At 41.9% G+C, this 19566-nt stretch overlaps 1 protein-coding gene across 1 annotated transcript in view; it reads right to left on the bottom strand.

The window, feature by feature from the left end:
* Positions 1-19566, bottom strand: part of LOC134583423 (cytochrome P450 2C20-like) — a 141513-nt gene that overhangs the window by 69232 nt on the left and 52715 nt on the right. Inside the window, exons 5-6 of the mRNA XM_063440333.1 lie at positions 2973-3149; positions 1132-1273 (exon numbers count right to left, since the gene is read on the bottom strand). Coding sequence (XP_063296403.1) covers positions 1132-1273; positions 2973-3149 — 319 coding nt within the window. The remainder of the gene's footprint in view (positions 1-1131; positions 1274-2972; positions 3150-19566) is intronic.

The following is a 19566-nucleotide window of genomic DNA, read 5'->3' as shown; positions in this document are numbered from 1 at the left end:
CTGGGGATGAAGTGGGAGATTCCTGGAATATTTTACTACATCTGGCTGATCGATTGGAGTATTTTATTTGTTCCTGAGCCAATCTTGGAGTACCCAGCGAAGGAGAGTCCCTTCTAGGACTAGGGCTCTGCTACAGACACAAAAAGGGCTTTTGGGAAAAGAGACACACTAAGGGGCTGGGGATGGTGAAAAAGAGGCACACTGGAGAAAGGGAAACTGGAGAAAGGGAAAAAGAGAAAGGATGGGGAAGGGGTGAAAGAAACACACAAGAGTCTGGGTGGAAAAGACATGCAAAATGGGCTGGGGCGGGGAAAGACACACACACAGACAGGCTGTGAAAAGGAAAAAGAGGCACATAGAGGTTGGGGGGAAGACTAGGTGCTGGGGGAAAGAGACACACAAAGGGTCTGGGGAAGGGTTAAAAGAGACACACAAAGGGGCCAGGGCATAGGAGAAAGAGGCACAAAGGTGCAGCAGGGAGAGACACACAAGGGGAGATTGTAAAAGACACACAAGGGGTAGAAAGACGCACAAATGGGAACAATGGTTCATACAGAACCTTCTTCATCACATACACTAAAGGGAAGTGACTAAAAATGACTAAAAAGCAGTTAAGATACAAGGGTAAGACATTCAAAAGTGGGATTAAGAGACCTCTTCATCTGTATAAACAAAAATCAATGTACCGGCCCTGCTAATGCATCTGCACCCATGTCTGGTAATCCTTGTTATAATATTGATTCACCCGTATCAGTCTCTAATCAAGAAACATCTCAATCTCCACAGACTAGACACATGCATGAAACCCAAGCATTGTTTACTCTATGCAATACATCCACGTCAAACTCTGGGCAAAGCATTCCAGCAAACTTCAACCCCCTCCTGTGCAAGTTTTGATAAAAAAATAAAATACTCTAATCTGTGGCATTACTTACCTCCTTCGAGCCACGCAGATCTCCTCCTGGCACATGGTTCAACCGCTACACATAGCCGCGTGGCATGCTGGGGGAAACTCACTTTTCTCGAGCAGCCCTCCTCCTGTACAACTCCGGTGACATAATGACACTCTGCTGTCAACACTTCCTCAATCTCTACCAGTATTCGCCCTTAGAGCACAATGTCTAATCTCACCTTGGATTTGTGGATACTTTATCATAACCAGAAGGGAGAAATAAAGGGTGTTAGCTGTGGTTTCAGTTCCAACTAGGAACAATTCAAACATTGTACTCATCAGATTTTCAATGGAAAATACATTTCCCTGGAGCAAATTCACCTAAAAAAAAAAAAAGAAGCAAAATGATGAGAGGTGATCTACTTTATCACAAAATAATTCTACTATTTATGCGTTATTTACTGTTAAACAATGCAACTGTAAGACCATCTACATCATGAAACAGATTATGAAAATGTGAAGTGTTATTATAAAGTGTGCTAGTGCCTTGGTGGTATGTGTGCAAGGAACTGAGAGGTGTATGTGGGAGGGAGGGGCTGAATGTTTGTGAGTGTAATGTGTGCAGTGTCTGTTAGACTCTCTCATTCTTACCTGTCCAACGTGATCTTGTGGGAAAGCTTTGCGGTCAGCACCAATATCTAGGACAGGCCACTTTAGAATCTCCTGTGCGGTTCCAGCACTCTGTCAATGAGCCGGATTGCCAGTTGCTGTGCTCGGGGTGTTCAGAAGCACTTGGGAAATGCAGGGGAGCTCTTAAAGTGGTCTGCAACCAAGTGAGGTAACTCAGGCTGGAAAGGGAGATCTTTTTGACAGAGCTGGAGCTCCATTCCCAGTCAGGGGCCCTAACTGGTCTTTTTGGCTTCTCTTTGCAGCACTTTCCTTTACTAATTGTCAAAAAGCATGTGAGGGCCAAAGTGAAGTAAGACATGGCTATTGCATGTAGTGCAGCTCTTACAGTGCCCTGTTCATTTTATATCATCCATTTCCACTCGAATATGACCTGTTTAAGGATTCTCGGAAACCACTTTTTTTTTTCTCCCATTCACTCTGTATTTTATTTTAATCTGATTATATTTACATGTAAAGCACCTGGTCGTGAAAAATTACAACACTAAAAAAGGAAAGCGTGAATCCGGCATGGGAGACATTTTTTAATGGAGTATTTCTAGCTATACTCTTAGCCTATCTATTTCTATATTATTATTAATATTATATATATATTAAGAGGGTTATAATTTCTTACAAGTCAAAGAAACTATAGTGGAGCTGCAATGCCGAGACTGAATATCCCAGCTGTAATCCTCTGGAGATAAAAGGGAAGCGCTGTTTAGTAGGCATAGCCCATTCCCCCAGTAACTGGACAACACACAGTTCTGGGAGTCAACTTTATTTATTTTATTTGGTCACACATGGCTTTTATGCCCAGAACCCTACATGGGGTCTGGGCATAAAAGGTCCACCACAGAAACATTTTCATCTGCATGCTTGGAACACAAAAGGGGAGATTCATCTATGTGTTCTGAAGAATTTAATTTATTTGTCGTCTAATATGGTCATATGTACTAAATTGTTCGAAAAATAGTTTTAAAAGCTTCTCTTTTCTTTGCCTAAACTCCATTTTTTTGCTAAAACATACATTTCAGAAAATACCACAAAATTTAGAGAGGAGTAAAAAAAGAAAAGTGGAACAGAACCCTTTTCTAGTGGAAGATGTGATGGATAGAGGAATATACCTGTGTATATTTAAAAAAAATGGGGCTTGGTTGGGAGGGCAGACTGGACAGAACACAGCATCAGTATTGAGGAATCAATAAAATGTGAACTTGATACATGCTGAAATTAGTTTATCTTATATTTATACTGACTAAAATTATGGTTGTGTAGTTTCATGTTTTTTTTGTGTGTGTATGTGACTACATTGAAACTAAACTCAGACTTGTACTATCCGATCCTAAATACGGTTTCTCCAACTTCTCTGAACATGTAGGTAATACTAAGGGACCCATAGTTCATACAGAACCTTCTTCATCTGGATGAGGAAACAGTCAATAAAATCCCGAGGAGACTCCATATCCAGTGTCTCCATGTGTGAGACAATTTGTTCCTTGATTAAAGATTTCACCTCCACGGTATCATTAAATTTCTTTTGGTGAGGTCCAGGCAGGTACCTCATTAACATCGGAAATGATGCATACATCTGTGGAATACAATATTATTAACCATAAACTATTACTGATTTTTAGTGAATTGTTACTCAACCTCTGCTATTCACATGAGTTTTCTATGCATGTCTATTATTAATTTTCTTTTAACGTCAAACGAGAAACATAGACATATTTTATTGTAAAAGCCACATACGCATTCATACATTAACATTATAAGATTGTCATAAGTTAGTCTGCTTTTCAATAATATATGTAAAATTTATTTTACTATATAATAAATAATGACAGGCAGGTGAATGCTCTCAGAGACACAAAGGAACATTAAGATATTATGACAGGAAGGATGTGACCGACTAAGCGACTGTGCAGACGTAAATCCACAGGGCTCAGATGAAGCCCCACAAAAAAACTGACTTCAGCATTGTTATATAGCGTCTAGAGAACAATTTGTGCCCACAACCCCCCAGATGACGTTATGGGGTGCAAATACAAGATACACTATTTCCCAGAAAAAAAACACTTTCCCAATATTAGACTCTTGTTTGAGAGGCCAGGTCCGCCGACACCGTCAAAGATGGTGCCCGAGGCCCGGGACGAGCATGATGTTAAGAGCTATGCTGGCGGTAGCATCGCTGCCAGAAGGGCCACCAAAGTCAGACAGGTCCTAAATGAAAAGTCAGTCAAACTAGTGTCCAACATCTTAATCATGCAGGGTGACTTCTGCATGCTGGCTCCAAATGGGCTAAACTTGGGCAGATGAAGCTCATAGACCTGTCAGGTACCAAGACAAAACATACTCTGATATAAAACCTAAAACCTAGGGACCCTGTTGTCAATGTCCCAGCTTGCTAGGCCGTGGTAGATGAACCCTAGGAGTAAAAGATGGGGACAGTATTGCACATGCCACCCTCCACATAAAACCTCCATTGCGCAGGCTCGAAGGGTATGCCAATATCTATGGTCAATATAATCCTTAAGCCCTGCAGAGATAGGAAAGGGGAAGACTGGCAGGTGAAACATGAAACAGGAAGCCGCGGTTCTGATCCTACATGTAAGCGGTCCAGGTGTATGAGTCATCTGATGTCGACCACTGAGATGACGACATCATTCGACAGCACCCTGAATGATCAAGTAGCCTTATCAAGGGATATCAATGCTTGCTCCACTCGGGGAAGGGTCTAGAAAAGGTGGCCTAACTTAAGCTTCTCTCCATTTCGCCCCAGTTGGCTAGCTGTGGTCATCGGGCATCTTAGATGGGCCGACTAGATGGGCCGAATGGTTCTTATCTGCCGTCACATTCTATGTTTCTATGTTTCTATGTTTCTAATGTGGTTGAACAAACAAAATGAGGAACAAAAGGAACACACCTGCCACATGAGGTGTGCTAGGACTGAAATCCAAAACAGAATTTTAAAATCAATGAGCTAATCACATGCTATTCAAAAAGATTGGTATACACTATCATGTGTCCCTGTGGTCTTGTATACATGGGTCGTACGATTCGTCCCCTCCACATACATATACAGGAGCACATTAGGAACATAAGAAATGGATTTGAAAAACATAGCCTCTCCTCACATTTCCTAAAATCCCATAATAGAGATCCTGGAAATGTTCAATTCATGGGGATACAGAAAATCACTCCAAATTGGAGAGGAGGCGACTTAATACAACACATAGGCCAAATGGAAATGAGGTGGATTTTCAACCTAAACACCATGTTACCTCATGGATTGAACAATGATTTCGAACTTTTTTATGATGGAATCTCAATGGGCCTAAAAACATATTTTAAAGTTTACATAATTGCCAATGGCTATATAGTCATATACACATTTTGAATATAACAGGTCTATATCAATATTTTTGTGAAGGAAAAGAAGGTCTATGGCTATATAGTCATTATAGCTATATAGTAATCTATGGCTATATAGTCAGAACAGAGCGGACTCCATTTTGGATTTCAGGATAACAAAGACACATAATTTCCTTCTGTAACCAGCCACTAAGCTTGAGCTAAGGAATGCATTATATAAATGTAACGGATCGACGGGCACCCCGACTGGGTACCTCCGTTGAAGGATGCTCCTAGCGCTTCCTGAGGACTCCAAGCACTGCAGCAGACACCATACCCACCGTAGACTTCTCCAGAGAGCAAAACAGGAACCAAATCTTACAAGAGCTTAGCAGTGATTTAGCAAGGGAATATGACAAGCATAGCAATCCCTTGTAGCAGATTACCCCAATAAGAGACGGCACTCCAAATTGAGGGTGAAGTAGAACTCAGGTTTAATTACATACACTCTGCTTTTATGCAATTCTCCCCTGCAAGGGAGATGCCCACATACAATTATACATTATCCAATCACACAATGGTTACATCCCACAGATTCCCTCCCCTTAGCCTGAGAGGTAATACTTACCCAAAATGATACGAATCCGTTCAGCCGTTCGGGAGATAGTTATAAGTCACTTTTGACCGACCACAGGCACCTTTTCATGCTCAAAACAGTTCCATGGATTTGGGCTGGGCGGTTGGTCTATTTTACACCGTGAAAACGACTAAGTCCCATTCGAACGAGCGTTCGAATCTTCGAATGGGACTTAGTCTCCAGCCGCAGTGTCGAAGAAGGTACGGGTCAGCGGTGTTCGTGCATTTGGGTAGCCGCAAACAGTTCCATAGATTTGGCTGCACACACCACTGACCACGTTCGAATAAGTTAAAATGGCCGCCGCCACGTGTTCCTTTGTTGAATGGCAGCCACTTCGAGGACTTCGACTGCATTCGAAGTGCCAGTTTAAAAGTTGTAACACTGCTCCACAGCATTTAAAGGGCCAGGAACAGCATTCAAGAATCCATATTGCCCAAATGTAATTCCTCAAGGGCAATACATTCCAGGGCCATAGTCGCAGGGCAGGAGGCTAGCGATCAGTCCTCTCCAATGCCCAGTGGCAAAGGGCAGTTTGTCACACATGTGGTTAATGGAGTTTTACCTCTGTCCTTGGAGATAATTGGATTACTTCCCAATAATCTCCAGGATAGAGTGGAGGGATTGTAATGTACTGTGGGAGTGTTTTAACCCTGTATGCCTGTGATTGGTTATTTTACCATTTGTGTCCCAGTCTTCCATCTGGTACCCTAGGGGAGTGTCCACCAGGTGGAAGACCTGCATAAATACCGGGCAGGTAGCCCACATTAAACCAGACCACTGCTTGACCCACAACACGGAGCTCTGTCTCGTCTTTCGGGGGGATTTACTGTATGCTGTTAGAGACTGATTGCCAGGAGTGTAAGCTGATTGTATGCTTTTCCTGTTCGTCTGCTAGCAGCTATTCGTGAGGTTCCAGTTCGGGAGTTGGAGTGCTATTTTGTATCCAGTTCGGGAGTTTGGCGTTCTGCAGTAGCTGTGCCTCTGGAAGGGGAAGATCTACTAAACGGCGGTTTAACCCTTTTATGCCTGGGGGTGTCGTTACAGTGACCTTCTTCCACTGTAAGATTCCGTGTTATCCCAAACACGCCTGCCTAAGTGATCTGAGCCTATCCTGCTAAGGCTCAGAACCATGTGAGTGGGTTTATATATTTTATCACCACTCCATTATCACCCAAACGTATTACACGATATTGCTGTTTATTTCATCCCCACCTCTAGGTTATTCAAACAGCCCAAGAGGGGGGTGAGTTACCTCACTTTCAGCGCTCCACCTATTGACTGGTGTCGGTTCATTAACCACTCAGTCCACCACCACATTTGATGTATTTGTGCTAAGTTGTGAGAGGATTGCACACCAGTGGTAGCAGCACAATTATTTCCACTATTATCTATCTTAAGCGCCTGAATACACAATATTTCCTTTTTTTGTATTTTGTAGGACTGAAATTTGCATGTTGGAACATCAGAACCATGCTCGATACAGCAGACAGAAGACAAAACGGCGCTCTGCTTTAGTCACCTACGAACTCTCGAAGCTCAATCTTGATATCGCTGCTCTCAGTGAAGTCCATCTCCCAGAACTTAGCTGTCAGGGTACCTATGGTTACTGCCCAGGCAGGGATCCAGCCTGTGGGTCTTCTCCCACATGATGGGGAGACTCCTCACATTTCCTCATCTCAGCCACGGTAGCCCACCCCCCTTTTTTATGACATGGCGCACTTTCGAATTTGGACGTTTTGGGGGCATGGCCAAACTATAATAAGAACTAATTTGCAATGAATCGTTGCCCTGTTGTGGTTCTAGCTTGGTTGTTCCTATAGTGCATACTCTGGTTTGGTTTATTGGTATTTGACTTGGCTCTGATTTTGATTAATCTGTGTTCTCCTTCCCTTTGACTCGGCTTGTTTATTCGCTTTCCTGTTTTTTGACTCCCTCGACCTCGGCTTGTCCCTGACTATTATCTGTCCTTTCCTACATTAGTCCAGCCATTCTAAGGCCTGGTAAACGTTCTCCTATTTTGCATTCTGCGTATTGGATCCCTGTTTCGTTCCTGACATTAGAACAGGGCCTAATAGATCGTGCAGGTGCAAACCCTCAGGGTGTTTCTTATGGCCTCCGATTTGAGGCAATGGACCACAGAATGGACCAGATTGCTCTGGCCTTGCAGACATGATTATCTCGTTTGATCACTCATCATCAGACTTAGAAGTGGCCACAGTTGGTGCCTCTTCTCACATTACCTCCCCGCTATGCTATGGTGGGGCACTGGATCCTTGTCGTGGTTTCTTTAACCAGATTAGCATTCATTTTAAGTTGCAACCCCATGCCTATCCAACAGACAGGGCTAAGGTTGGTTTCATTATAACCTTACTGATAGATAAAGCACTTACATGGGTTAATCCTTCATGGGAGAACGTTAATCCTTTGGTATACAACTACAACACTTTTGTTACAGCATTTAGGAGAACCTTTGATCCTCCAGGCAGGAAGGCCAATGCAGTCAAATCTCTTTTTGCGCCTTAGACAAGGTAACAGAACGCTTGTGGAATTTTTAGATCTTTAGAATTCTGATCCTTGGCTGCAGAGGTTAAGTGGAATAATCAGGCATTTATGGATGTTTTCTTAAATGGTTTGTCTAATGCAATCTTAGATGAGGTGGCCACCTGAGAATCTAGAGGACCTGATTTCGTTCATTTCTCGTTTAGATGAATGCATAAGGCACAGACAAAACACCAGAGATAGAACCCGTAGACCTTCTATTAGACTGTATAAAAAACAAAAGGTATAGGCGCTCACTATATTGTAGAAAAGGCTGCGGTATACAATGCAAGGATTCCCAAAATCTTGTGTCGTGGATAGACAAGATAAAATATAGCGTATAAGGCGCCTTAAAATTTATACATACAGAAACCTTCGAGGAAAGGTAGTAAACTTATGTAGTAACGGCTACCCAGGTAGTAAGAGGGTATCAGCCGTTGGAGACGTCCTTTTCCCTAGCAAGTTGCTGTATAAAAGTAAAGCTGGTATAATCCCATCCACGAGATCCAGAGAGAGAGTCAGGTTCAGCTGTAAAAAGAGCAGAGTAATAATCCAATATAATCCCCTTTCAAGAACGAGACGAGGCTACGTTTTGAAGGGTCAAGTAGAACTGAGTGCTGGAACACCCAGCCTGGTTTTTATTACAGTAGAGTACAAACAGTACACACTCAGGGGGAGGTTGAAAATAACCAATCATATACATGGTACAACCCCCACGTCTCCTCCCCTCAGATAAACATATAACACAATTAAAACATACACAATTTTACTCAAGTTCTGGATGTACCTCAAAAACAGGGGGTACACCTTTAGCACCACACTTGATAGCTCATATTCAGGGGAACAACATATCCAAAAATCAGTCCATTCGGATAAACGGTTCAGGAGTTATGGGGTTCCAAAGTTTTGACTGACCGCACAGACCTACTAGCCATAAGTTTTGGCCTTGCGGTCGGTCCTCGTTCGTGTGGTAAAAAGGCACGAAAATCTTGCCATCCATTCGAATCTTGATGGTCGCTAGAATCCCCATAGTCTATTAAGTCTTTCTACTGAACAGCAGGGTGTTCGGTAGTTTAGGCACGAATCCCCAGTGCTATGGAGGTCTCAGCGGTGTTCGCATATCAGTTGTTCGTTCGTAAGATGGTCGCGAACACGTGCAAAGTCCCGAAATGGCGGCCACCTATACTTAACACAAAGGATTCGTGCTGACCTATACGAACGGCTGAAATAGAACTGGAAGGTAAAATATCCCTTAATTACCAGCAGGGTGGTCCGGTGTCCGGTAGTCTGATTCGTTTATTTATAGGTTGAATTTCTACCGAACAGATGGCATAAAGTACAATTCCCTTGCTTATTCCACATACACCAGGGAACTGTAAGGTTCTGTTACATAGTGCAATACAATATGGTACAATCAAGATAAGATAAATAATTACTATAGGAAAACCACTTACATACGCTAGAGCGTATTAGAGCTCTGCTGTATAAAGCGTGGACGGTACAATCCCTGTCTAAGGATGTATGGTGGTTGAAGTGTTGTTGGTCCTCCAGATGTTAGTGATATATATAGGAGGTAGAAAAACAAAAAGGGAACTCCAATGGTGCAGTAAGTACTGGTATATTAAATAAATAAAAAGAAGAAATGTACTTACATTCTTTAGAGCAAGACTTGCTCTAGTTAAAACAGCATGGGTGGTATAATCCCCACATGAGGATATAGATGGTATCAGGAATCAAGCCAAAAAAAGAGGAAATAAATAAATAGTACTGTAAAAAAGTAACTATTTATTAGAAAAGGTATATTAACAATACAGTGAAACAGGATATACAATCTATATAAAAGTCCCACTTGACGCATTTCGCCCGTCCAAAGCGCTTTTTCAAAAGTGTGGGAGATGTCCTCTTCATATTCTAAATATATAGGGTAGGCTTGATTCGTAATTACTTCCGGATTCATCCTATTTCTGGTTTCGCGGGTCGCACCGGAAATGATACGATCGGTCAGAGTTCAAGTGAACAGACTTGTGTGCCACTGTGGAACGCACGCGTCACACCAGGAAGTGACGCGGCGCGATTAAGTTCCCAGTGGCCGGATTAACTCATGGGATATCTGTGTGGAACGCACGTAACGCTAAAAATTGCGTGCGTGCGTTCCAAATATCAATCTTATATAAAAATCTGTATATGAGGGAAAATAAATATAAAGTATATATGGCTTGTGGGGCTATTGGATAAATACTTTGCCCAATACACCATAATGACAAGCCATAAACATAAAATAAATAGATGCAAAAGATTGATTGATTGATAATAAAATTATTACTAATAAATATTGTCAAGATGAATGAATATTGTAAACCTATAAGTGTTATATATATAAAAGAAAACAAAAGAAATATATATTGAAACATGGTAAGGAAAGGGATTAGTAAATGGATGAATATATATATATATATATATATATACATATATATACACATATATACACACACACACACACACACACACACATATATATATATATAAAAGGGATATTCATATTGACAAGCTGGCAAATAGGTAAAAAGGAGGAGGATAGTTTATGTGCATAAAAATAACATAATAGTATAAAAAAACATTGTAAATAAAAACAGATATAAATACAAATCTACAAAGAAATGTAATAGTGGTCTGTAGTAAATGGATATTATAGTATAGAAAGAGCATTAACATTAACAGTGCACTAAAAACGACATACACATAGATGGGGGAGACTGGTAAAAAGAACGGAGAAGAGGATAAAATAAAATAAAATATGGTAAAAGTATACATATGCTACAAAATTCTCATGTTAAAAATTAAAAAAAACTTTTTTATTTTTCTATATTTATATTTTATTAGGCATAAAATTATAAAACATTGAAGAAATCAAAATCCACATTGAGACCTTTCGGGTGTAAAGTATCTAGATAATACACCCATTTCATCTCTGTCTTTCCGATCTGTTTTACAATGTCTCCTCCTCTCCAATGAATTTTTACAGTGGCAATACCCGTGAAAGTGAGTTGTTTAGGTTTTTTTTCATGTATACAAAAATGTGATGAAACAGGGTGCTTCACATAGCCTTTTTCTAGGTTTCTACAATGTTCGGCTATTCTCACTTTCAATGGTCTTATAGTTCTGCCAATGTATTGGAGCCCACACGGACATTCCAATAAATAAATAACGTTTTTGCTATTACATGTGATGATGTCTTTAATATTATAGGATTTACCCGTATTATTAGATTTGAAAGTAGTGGTTACTTTAGACATTGGTTTCGTCTTTTTGCAATATATATATTCATCCATTTACTAATCCCTTTCCTTGCCATGTTTTAATATATATTTCTTTTGTTTATATATATATATATATATATATATATATAGATGAAAATTTATCCATACTTACCGTAATTTTCCTTTCCTGGTCATAGGCCATGGCAGCACAACAATGGGTTATCCCTAATTAGACAGGAAACAGAATTAAAATCAGGGGTATAAATACCCCTCCCACCAATAGTCCCTTAGTCTTGTTAACAGCAATATCCCAGGGCGGGATCTAAGTGCTGCCATGGCCTATGACCAGGAAAGGAAAATTACGGTAAGTATGGATACATTTTCATCTTTCCTGGCCATATCCATGGCTGCACAACAATTTGGTAATACCCAAGCAATAACCAAGGGAGGGAATAAAGAAAAAACACAGACTCACATTTTTTTTAAATGCTGGTGTATTAGAAACCATACGTGCAATAGAAATCAATCAAGAAGAGTTGACTGCGGATAAGACTGATTTGCCAATAGAGTCTGAGTGGCTGGCTTTAACGTCAATCTGGTAATGCTTTATAAACGTGTTTGGAGAAGACCAAGTGGCTGCTTTGCAAATCAGTTCAGGTAACAAATTAGCTGCTGCTGCCCAAGATGAGGAAAGGGACCTCGTGGAGTGAGCCTTGAGCCCATCAGGAATTTTCATCTTTGAAGCATGGTAAGCCTGAATGATGGCGGCAACAATCCATCTACTGATGGCCATCTTAGAAGCCTGAAGCCCTCTTCAGGGACCGTTGGGGATGACGAATAGCCTTTGAGAGATCCACCAGGCTGAAGATCTTTGTAGATAGACAGACAGACATCGAACAAGGTTTAACGGAGAAGGTAGAGGATCAGCATCCTCAGCAGAAGACTCCGAATGAAGAGCCGGGAGTACTATTTCTTCGTTGATGTGAAAAGTTGACACCACTTTAGGACGAAATACGGGAACAGTCCGTAAAATAACTCTGACCTTATGAAAAACTGTAAAGGGCTCTTTTAGTTGATAAGGCATAGAGTTCAGACGCTCGTCTACCTGAGGCTAAGGCCACCAATAGAACTCTCTTAATGGTGAGTAACTGAGGAGAGATGGATACGAGAGGCTCAAAAGGAGAATTGCTCAGAGCTTTCAGCACCAAGGGAAGATCCCATGGTGGGGCGAAGGGCTTGATAGGAGGCTTGATTTTCAAAACTGCTGCCATAAATTTGATCACATCCGTGTTCAAGGCCCATCTTTGATCCGTAAGGGCCAAAAGAGCTGAAATATGTACCATCAGGGTATTGTAGCTTAAACTCTTATCAAGAAATTCAATTGTAGAAATTCAAGAATCTCCTTGGTGGAGATAAACTGAATATTCCTGTGGTTTGATGCAGCCCAGGAGGAAAAATCATCCCAGATTCTGTAGTAAGTGGAAGATGTAGAGCGTTTCCTTGCTTGCAGTAGAGTTTCAATGACAGAATGAGAAAATCCCTTGCAGTTCAATCTTTCCCTTTCAATTTCCATGCCATCAGCTTGAGGGAGGCAGGGTCTGGGTGGAGGACAGGACCCTGATGTAGAAGGGAAGGAATATTCGGAAGCTGCCAGGAGTCTGCACTGCAAATGCTCAACAACAGAGGAAACCATGGCCGGGGCTAAAAGGGGGCTATGAGGATGATGGATACCTTCTCCTGCCTCAATCGTCTCCGAAGAGGAAAGATGAGGGGTGTAGGAGGGAATGCGTAACCTAGGTGAAAGTCCCAATCGATTGAAAGAGCATCCCTTCCTGATGCTTGGGGATCGAAGTTTTTTGAAAAGAAGCGCTTCACCTTCCTGTTCTTGTGTGTTGCCATAAGGTCGACTTGTGGCACGCCCCATACTTGAGAGATGTCTACGAACACCTTGTTTGACAGACCCCATTCCCCTGGATCTAAGTCCACTCTGCTCAGGTAATCTGCTATGGAATTCTGGACTCCCGGAAGATGAATCGCCAATAGGCCCGCTAGATGCTTCTGGGAGAAGGACATTAGAGGCCTCGTAATGGACATCATTTTTCGACTCCTTGTTCCCCCTTGATGGTTATGTAGGCAACTACAGTGGAATTGTCTGATCTGATCTAGATCCACTTGAAGCGTATGAGGGGAAGGAGAACTTCTAGAGCTTTTAGAACTGCCAAAAGCTCTAATTGGTTGGAGGGAGTCTCTGTAACTGGAAAGGACCATTTCCCCTGGATAAACTGATGTTGTAGGCGAGCACCCCATCCCCACTGGCTTGCGTCTGTGGTAATAACTGTCCATGTGACGTTCCCCAATGGAAACCCTCGGAACAGCGATTCTTCTGTAACCACCCGATCAGAGATTGAGGGACGAGAGGGGGAATCTTGTTAGGCTGAAGTGGATTTCTCGTTCTGAATTGTAGGATGAAATTCTTCTAGAAAACCCTCATCCTCCATTGGGCCCATCTTGTCAGTCCGATGGTGGAGGACATTGTTCCTAACAGGCTCATGCATCTTACTGCTGAGGTCACATTGGATGCCAACATGTCTTTGACCTTGTTCATCAACTTCGTACCTCTTTCTGGAGACAGTCGCACTGTGCCTGCTAGTGTGTTGAATATGGCCCCCAAATATTTCATCTCCTGAGCCGACTGTAATTGGCTCTTGTTCTCGTTTATCTTCCAACCATGATGGCGTAGGAAACATAGACAAACCTGCCCACGGTCTGAAGGGTATTTGAGTCTTCTGCCAAGATGAGGCTGTCGTCTAAGTAATGGTAAATGGCTATGCCCATTTTCCTGAGCTCCGCAATTAAAACAACCAAGACCTTGGAGAATGTTCTTGGAGCCGTGCTGAGACCGAACGGCAGGGATCAGAATTAAAAATGCCCTTGTTCCACCGCAAACCGAAGGAATTTCTGATGTTCTGGAGCAATGGGGATGTGGAAGTAAGCATCTGCCAAGTCTATAGAAATCATCCATTGGCGTGGAAAAACGACCTTTATGATGGATTGAATAGACTCCATCTTGAACTTCCGGATGAGGAGATGCTGATTTAGTCTGCTTAAGTCTAAGATAGGTCTCCAACCACCTGAAGCTTTTCTGGTGAGAAACAGGTGAGAGTAAAATCCTTGACCTTGCTGTCGCTGAGGAACTGGAATGATGACATTTCCTTCCTGGAGTGTCGAGATGAAACATTTTCAGGCCTGTCTTTTTTCTGCTTCTCCTGGCCATTTGGTAGTTTGAAAGGAGTACGCTGGAGGGGGTCTGAAGAATTCTAAACGATATCCTCCTCTTATAATATCCAACACCCATTTGTCTGTGGTGGATAGTTCCCATGCGTCTTGGAAGAGTAACAGACGTGCCCCCACACCTATTGACTGGGGGTGGGGGGCAGTCCAAAAAGATCTGGGGTTCTTGTGGAACGAGGCACCTCTAGATTTACCGCCTCTGGTAGATGACGGTCCACCTCTCCAAGGCTGGGATCTTCCATGCTCTCTTCCCGGCTTGTAAGATCTGGCATCTCGAAAGGAAAAATAGTCTGGATATCGTTTGGATCGAAAGGAACCTCGAAAGGGTTTACGATCCTGCGGGAGAAAAGCTCTTTTGCCTTCGGCTGCTCTTTTAATACATTCATCCAAGTTTTTCCCAAACAACATGTCGCCATGGAAAGGTAAGGCACATAAACCAGACTTAGAAGAGTTATCTGCTATCCAGGACCTTAACCTTAAAGCACTTCTGGCTGAAATGGAGAGGGCCATATTTCTGGCAAAGGCCCTAACCAGATCCACCGAAGCGTCAGAAGTAAAGTCTACTGCAAGCTTTATATCTTTTAGACTGTCCAGAAGACTGGATCTGCTCCTGCCTCTTTGGATGTCTGCTTCTAGATTTTCCATCCAGATCTTAAAAGCTCTGGAAACTGAAGTGAGAGCGACTGCTGGATGGAGGCCTGTGCCAGCAGCCACGTAAGCCTTGGCGAGGTTCAGGGTCTCCAAATGAGCCTGCGTCATCAACCGGTAGAGCAGTGTGTTTGGCCAGTCTTACTACGGCCGCATCTACCTTAGGAGCCGAATCCCCACAGCTGGAGTCTTTTCTCTCAAATGGATAAAGACGAGCAACTGTGCCTTGAGATGTCAGTTTTCTACGAGTATTAGACCATTCGTCTTGAATCAGCTCCTTGATTGTCTCATGAGGAGATTGTATTTTTTAAGTCTGAGATTTCTAAACTATCTGGTAAACAAACTCAGGCTGGAACTGCTGCAAAGCCACTGCCACAGAGACATACTAGGAATGGCAGATGGATTACTGTAGGATCTGATAGACTTAGAGTTGTGGATAAAAGGCATATTGCACAGTCTGTTGTTCTACATAATTCATTTTCTGCACTTTCAGAGTGTAATGGTGTCATGGAGACAGGCACTGAGGCTAGTGGTGTTGTGCAGAGAGGCACTGAGGCTAGTGGTGTTGTGCAGAGAGGCACTGAGGCTAGTGGTGTTGTGCAGAGAGGCACTGAGGCTAGTGGTGTTGTGCAGAGAGGCACTGAGGCTAGTGGTGTTGTGCAGAGAGGCACTGAGGCTAGTGGTGTTGTGCAGAGAGGCACTGAGGCTAGTGGTGTTGTGCAGAGAGGCACTGAGGCTAGTGGTGTTGTGCAGAGAGGCACTGAGGCTAGTGGTGTTGTGCAGAGAGGCACTGAGGCTAGTGGTGTTGTGCAGAGAGGCACTGAGGCTAGTGGTGTTGTGGAGAGAGGCACTGAGGCTAGAGGTGTTGTGGAGAGAGGCACTGAGGCTAGAGGTGTTGTGGAAAGAGGCACTGAGGCTAGTGGTGTTGTGCAGAGAGGCTTGAAGACTATGATGAGGCCTAATAGAAAGCAGTTGTTGTTGGGGGATTCCATCATAAGAGGTGTGGAGATGGACAATGGTGGTCTTGTGAGGTGTCTTCCCGGAGCTACTGCTCACAGAGACAGGAGACGTATCTGTAATATTGTTAAGCAAGCAAAGCAGGAAGGTGAATTGGATGTACTTGTCCATTTAGGGACAAATGACTTGGCTTACAATGAGGTTTCAGAGGTTAAGGAAGTTTTTAGTGTTTTTGCCAATGATATACGGCAGGCTGCTTCCACACTGTCATTCTCTGAAGTTCTGCCTGTGCATAACACTCAGAATGACAGGCGGATGCGTATTAGGGACTTTAACTTGTGGCTTGGTGAATGGTGTCGGGAGCAAGGATTTGGCTTTATTGCTCATGGTAGCTCTGTTTGGAATGGAAATAAACTGTACAAAAAGATGGTTTGCATCTTTCTCAAAAGGGAACAAATGTTCTCAGTGAGCAGTTCAGAGGTTTTGCTAAAATGTATTTAAACTAGGAGGGGGGGGCAAAAGGGTGATAAAACATCAATCCAATTGTCCCCCAAAACAAGGACAGAAGGTGCCTGTAGCAAGTGTGTTAAAAAATGATAAGCTTAGAGTCATGTCTACAAATGCTCGCAGTTTAGGGAATAAGATCCATGAACTTGTGGCAATAATGGCAACTGATAGTGTAGATTTAGTCGCTGTTACTGAGACATGGTATAATGAAAAAAATGACTGGGACATAGCAATACCAGGGTACTCTTTATATAGAAAAGACAGGGAAGGCAAGAAAGGGGGAGGGGTGGCCCTGTATGTGAAGGATAGCATAAAATCTAGCCTAATAAAGGTTAGTGAGACGAACATAGAGTCCATTTGGGTTACGTTAGAATTTGGTAATCACACAGTAGTTCGTGTAGGTGTGATTTATAGGCCCCCAGGACAAATTGAAGAGTTAGATAATCTACTAGTTGAAGAAATAGCTAAAATGACAATGAAGGGGGAAGTTATCACCATGGGTGACTTTAATCTTCCTGATGTGAATTGGAAAACAAAAATAGCTACTTGTGCCAGAAGCACACATATTCTAAACTCCCTACTGGGATTGTCTCTAAAACAAGTCGTTGAGGAGCCAACTCGTAAAGAGGTCATACTAGATTTAGTGTTAACAAATGGAGATTTGGTATCAGATATTACTGTAGGTGAAAGTTTAGGATCCAGTGATCATCAGTCAGTGTGGTTTAATATAAGAACAGTGACTGAGTCACACCACACAAAAACAAAAGTTTTAGACTTTAGAAAAACAGACTTTTCTAAAATTAGAATATGTGTAAAGGAGTCATTATCAGACTGGAGCAACTTAAATGGAGTCCAAAATAAATGGGATTATTTAAAAGCTGCACTACTGAAGGCAACAGAAAATTGCATTAGGCTTGTCAGTAAAAGCAAAAAATTCAAGAAACCACTGTGGTACTCCGCAGATGTGGCCAAAATAGTAAAAATCAAAAAGTTAGCATTTCGTAATTATAAAAAAACCCAGAGTGAGGAAGACAGAATGACCTATAAGATTAGGCAGAAAGAGGCTAAGCAAGTTATATGAGCTTCCAAATCACACACAGAAGAGAAAATAGCACAGTCAGTAAAAAAGGGGGCCAAAACTTTTTTTAGATACATAAATGAGAAAAGAAAAGTAAAACAAGGATTAGTTAGATTAAAAACAAAAGAAGGAAGGTATGTAGATGAGGATAAAAGTCTAGCTGACTGCCTCAATGAATATTTTTGTTCGGTATTTACAGCTGAAAATGAAGGAAAGGGACCTCTGTTAAAAAAAGGATAAATTAGTCATTTATTACACGTGAGTTTACAGAGGAAGAGGTTCTATTTCAACTGTCAAAAGTAAAGACAAATAAGTCAATGGGACCTGATGGAATACACCCAAAGCTATTAAAAGAGCTTAGTGGTGTACTAGCAAAACCATTAACAGATTTATTTAACCAATCATTGTTAACAGGAGTAGTCCCAGAAGATTGGAAGTTAGCGAATGTTGTGCCCATTCACAAGAAAGGTAATAGGGAGGAGTCGGGCAACTATAGGCCAGTAATCCTTACTTCAGTAGTGGGGAAAGTGATGGCAACCATGTTAAAGGATAGGATTGTTGAACATCTAAAAACACATGGATTTCAAGATCAGAGACAACATGGGTTTACTTCAGGGAGATCATGCCAAACTAATCTTATCGATTTTTTTGATTGGGTAACTAAAATTATAGATAAGGGTGGTGCAGTAGACATTGCTTACCTAGATTTCAGTAAGGCTTTTGACACTGTTGCACATAGAAGGCTTATCAATAAACTGCAATCTTTGAGTTTGGATTCCAATATTGTTGAATGGGTAAGGCAGTGGCTGAGTGACAGGCAACAGAGGGTTGTAGTCAATGGAGTATATTCGAAGCTTGGGCTTGTCACCAGTGGGGTACCTCAGGGATCTGTACTTGGACCCATTCTCTTTAATATTTTTATTAGTGATATTGCAGAAGGTCTTGATGGTAAGGTGTGTCTTTTTGCGGATGATACTAAGATATGTAACAGGGTTGATGTTCCAGGAGGGATAAGCCAAATGGCAAATGATTTAGGTAAACTAGAAAAATGGTCAGACTTGTGGCAACTGACATTTAATGTGGATAAGTGCAAGATAATGCATCTTGGACGTAAAAACCCAAGGGCAGAGTACAGAATATTTGATAGAGTCCTAACCTCAACATCTGAGGAAAGGGATTTAGGGGTGATTATTTCTGAGGACTTAAAGGTAGGCAGACAATGTAATAGAGCAGCAGGAAATGCTAGCAGAATGCTTGGTTGTATAGGGAGAGGTATTAGCAGTAGAAAGAGGGAAGTGCTCATGCCATTGTACAGAACACTGGTGAGACCTCACTTGGAGTACTGTACACAGTACTGGAAACCATATCTTCAGAAGGATATTGATACCTTAGAGAGAGTTCAAAGAAGGGCTACTAAACTTGTTCATGGATTGCAGGATAAAACTTACCAGGAAAGGTTAAAGGATCTTAACATGTATAGCTTGGAGGAAAGACGAGACAGGGGGGATATGATAGAAACATTTAAATACATAAAGGGAATCAACACAGTAAAGGAGGAGACTATATTTAAAAGAAGAAAAACTACCCCAACCAGAGGACATAGTCTAAAATTAGAAGGACAAAGGTTTAAAAATAATATCAGGAAGTATTACTTTACTGAGAGGGTAGTGGATGCATGGAATAGCCTTCCAGCTGAAGTGGTAGAGGTTAACACAGTAAAGGAGTTTAAGCATGCGTGGGA

The sequence above is a fragment of the Pelobates fuscus genome, chromosome 13 (genome assembly GCF_036172605.1).
Source record: "Pelobates fuscus isolate aPelFus1 chromosome 13, aPelFus1.pri, whole genome shotgun sequence".
Classification (NCBI taxonomy): Eukaryota; Metazoa; Chordata; class Amphibia; order Anura; family Pelobatidae; genus Pelobates; species Pelobates fuscus.
Note: the sequence above shows the minus strand (reverse complement) of the source record. Positions and strands in the feature narration are given on the sequence as shown.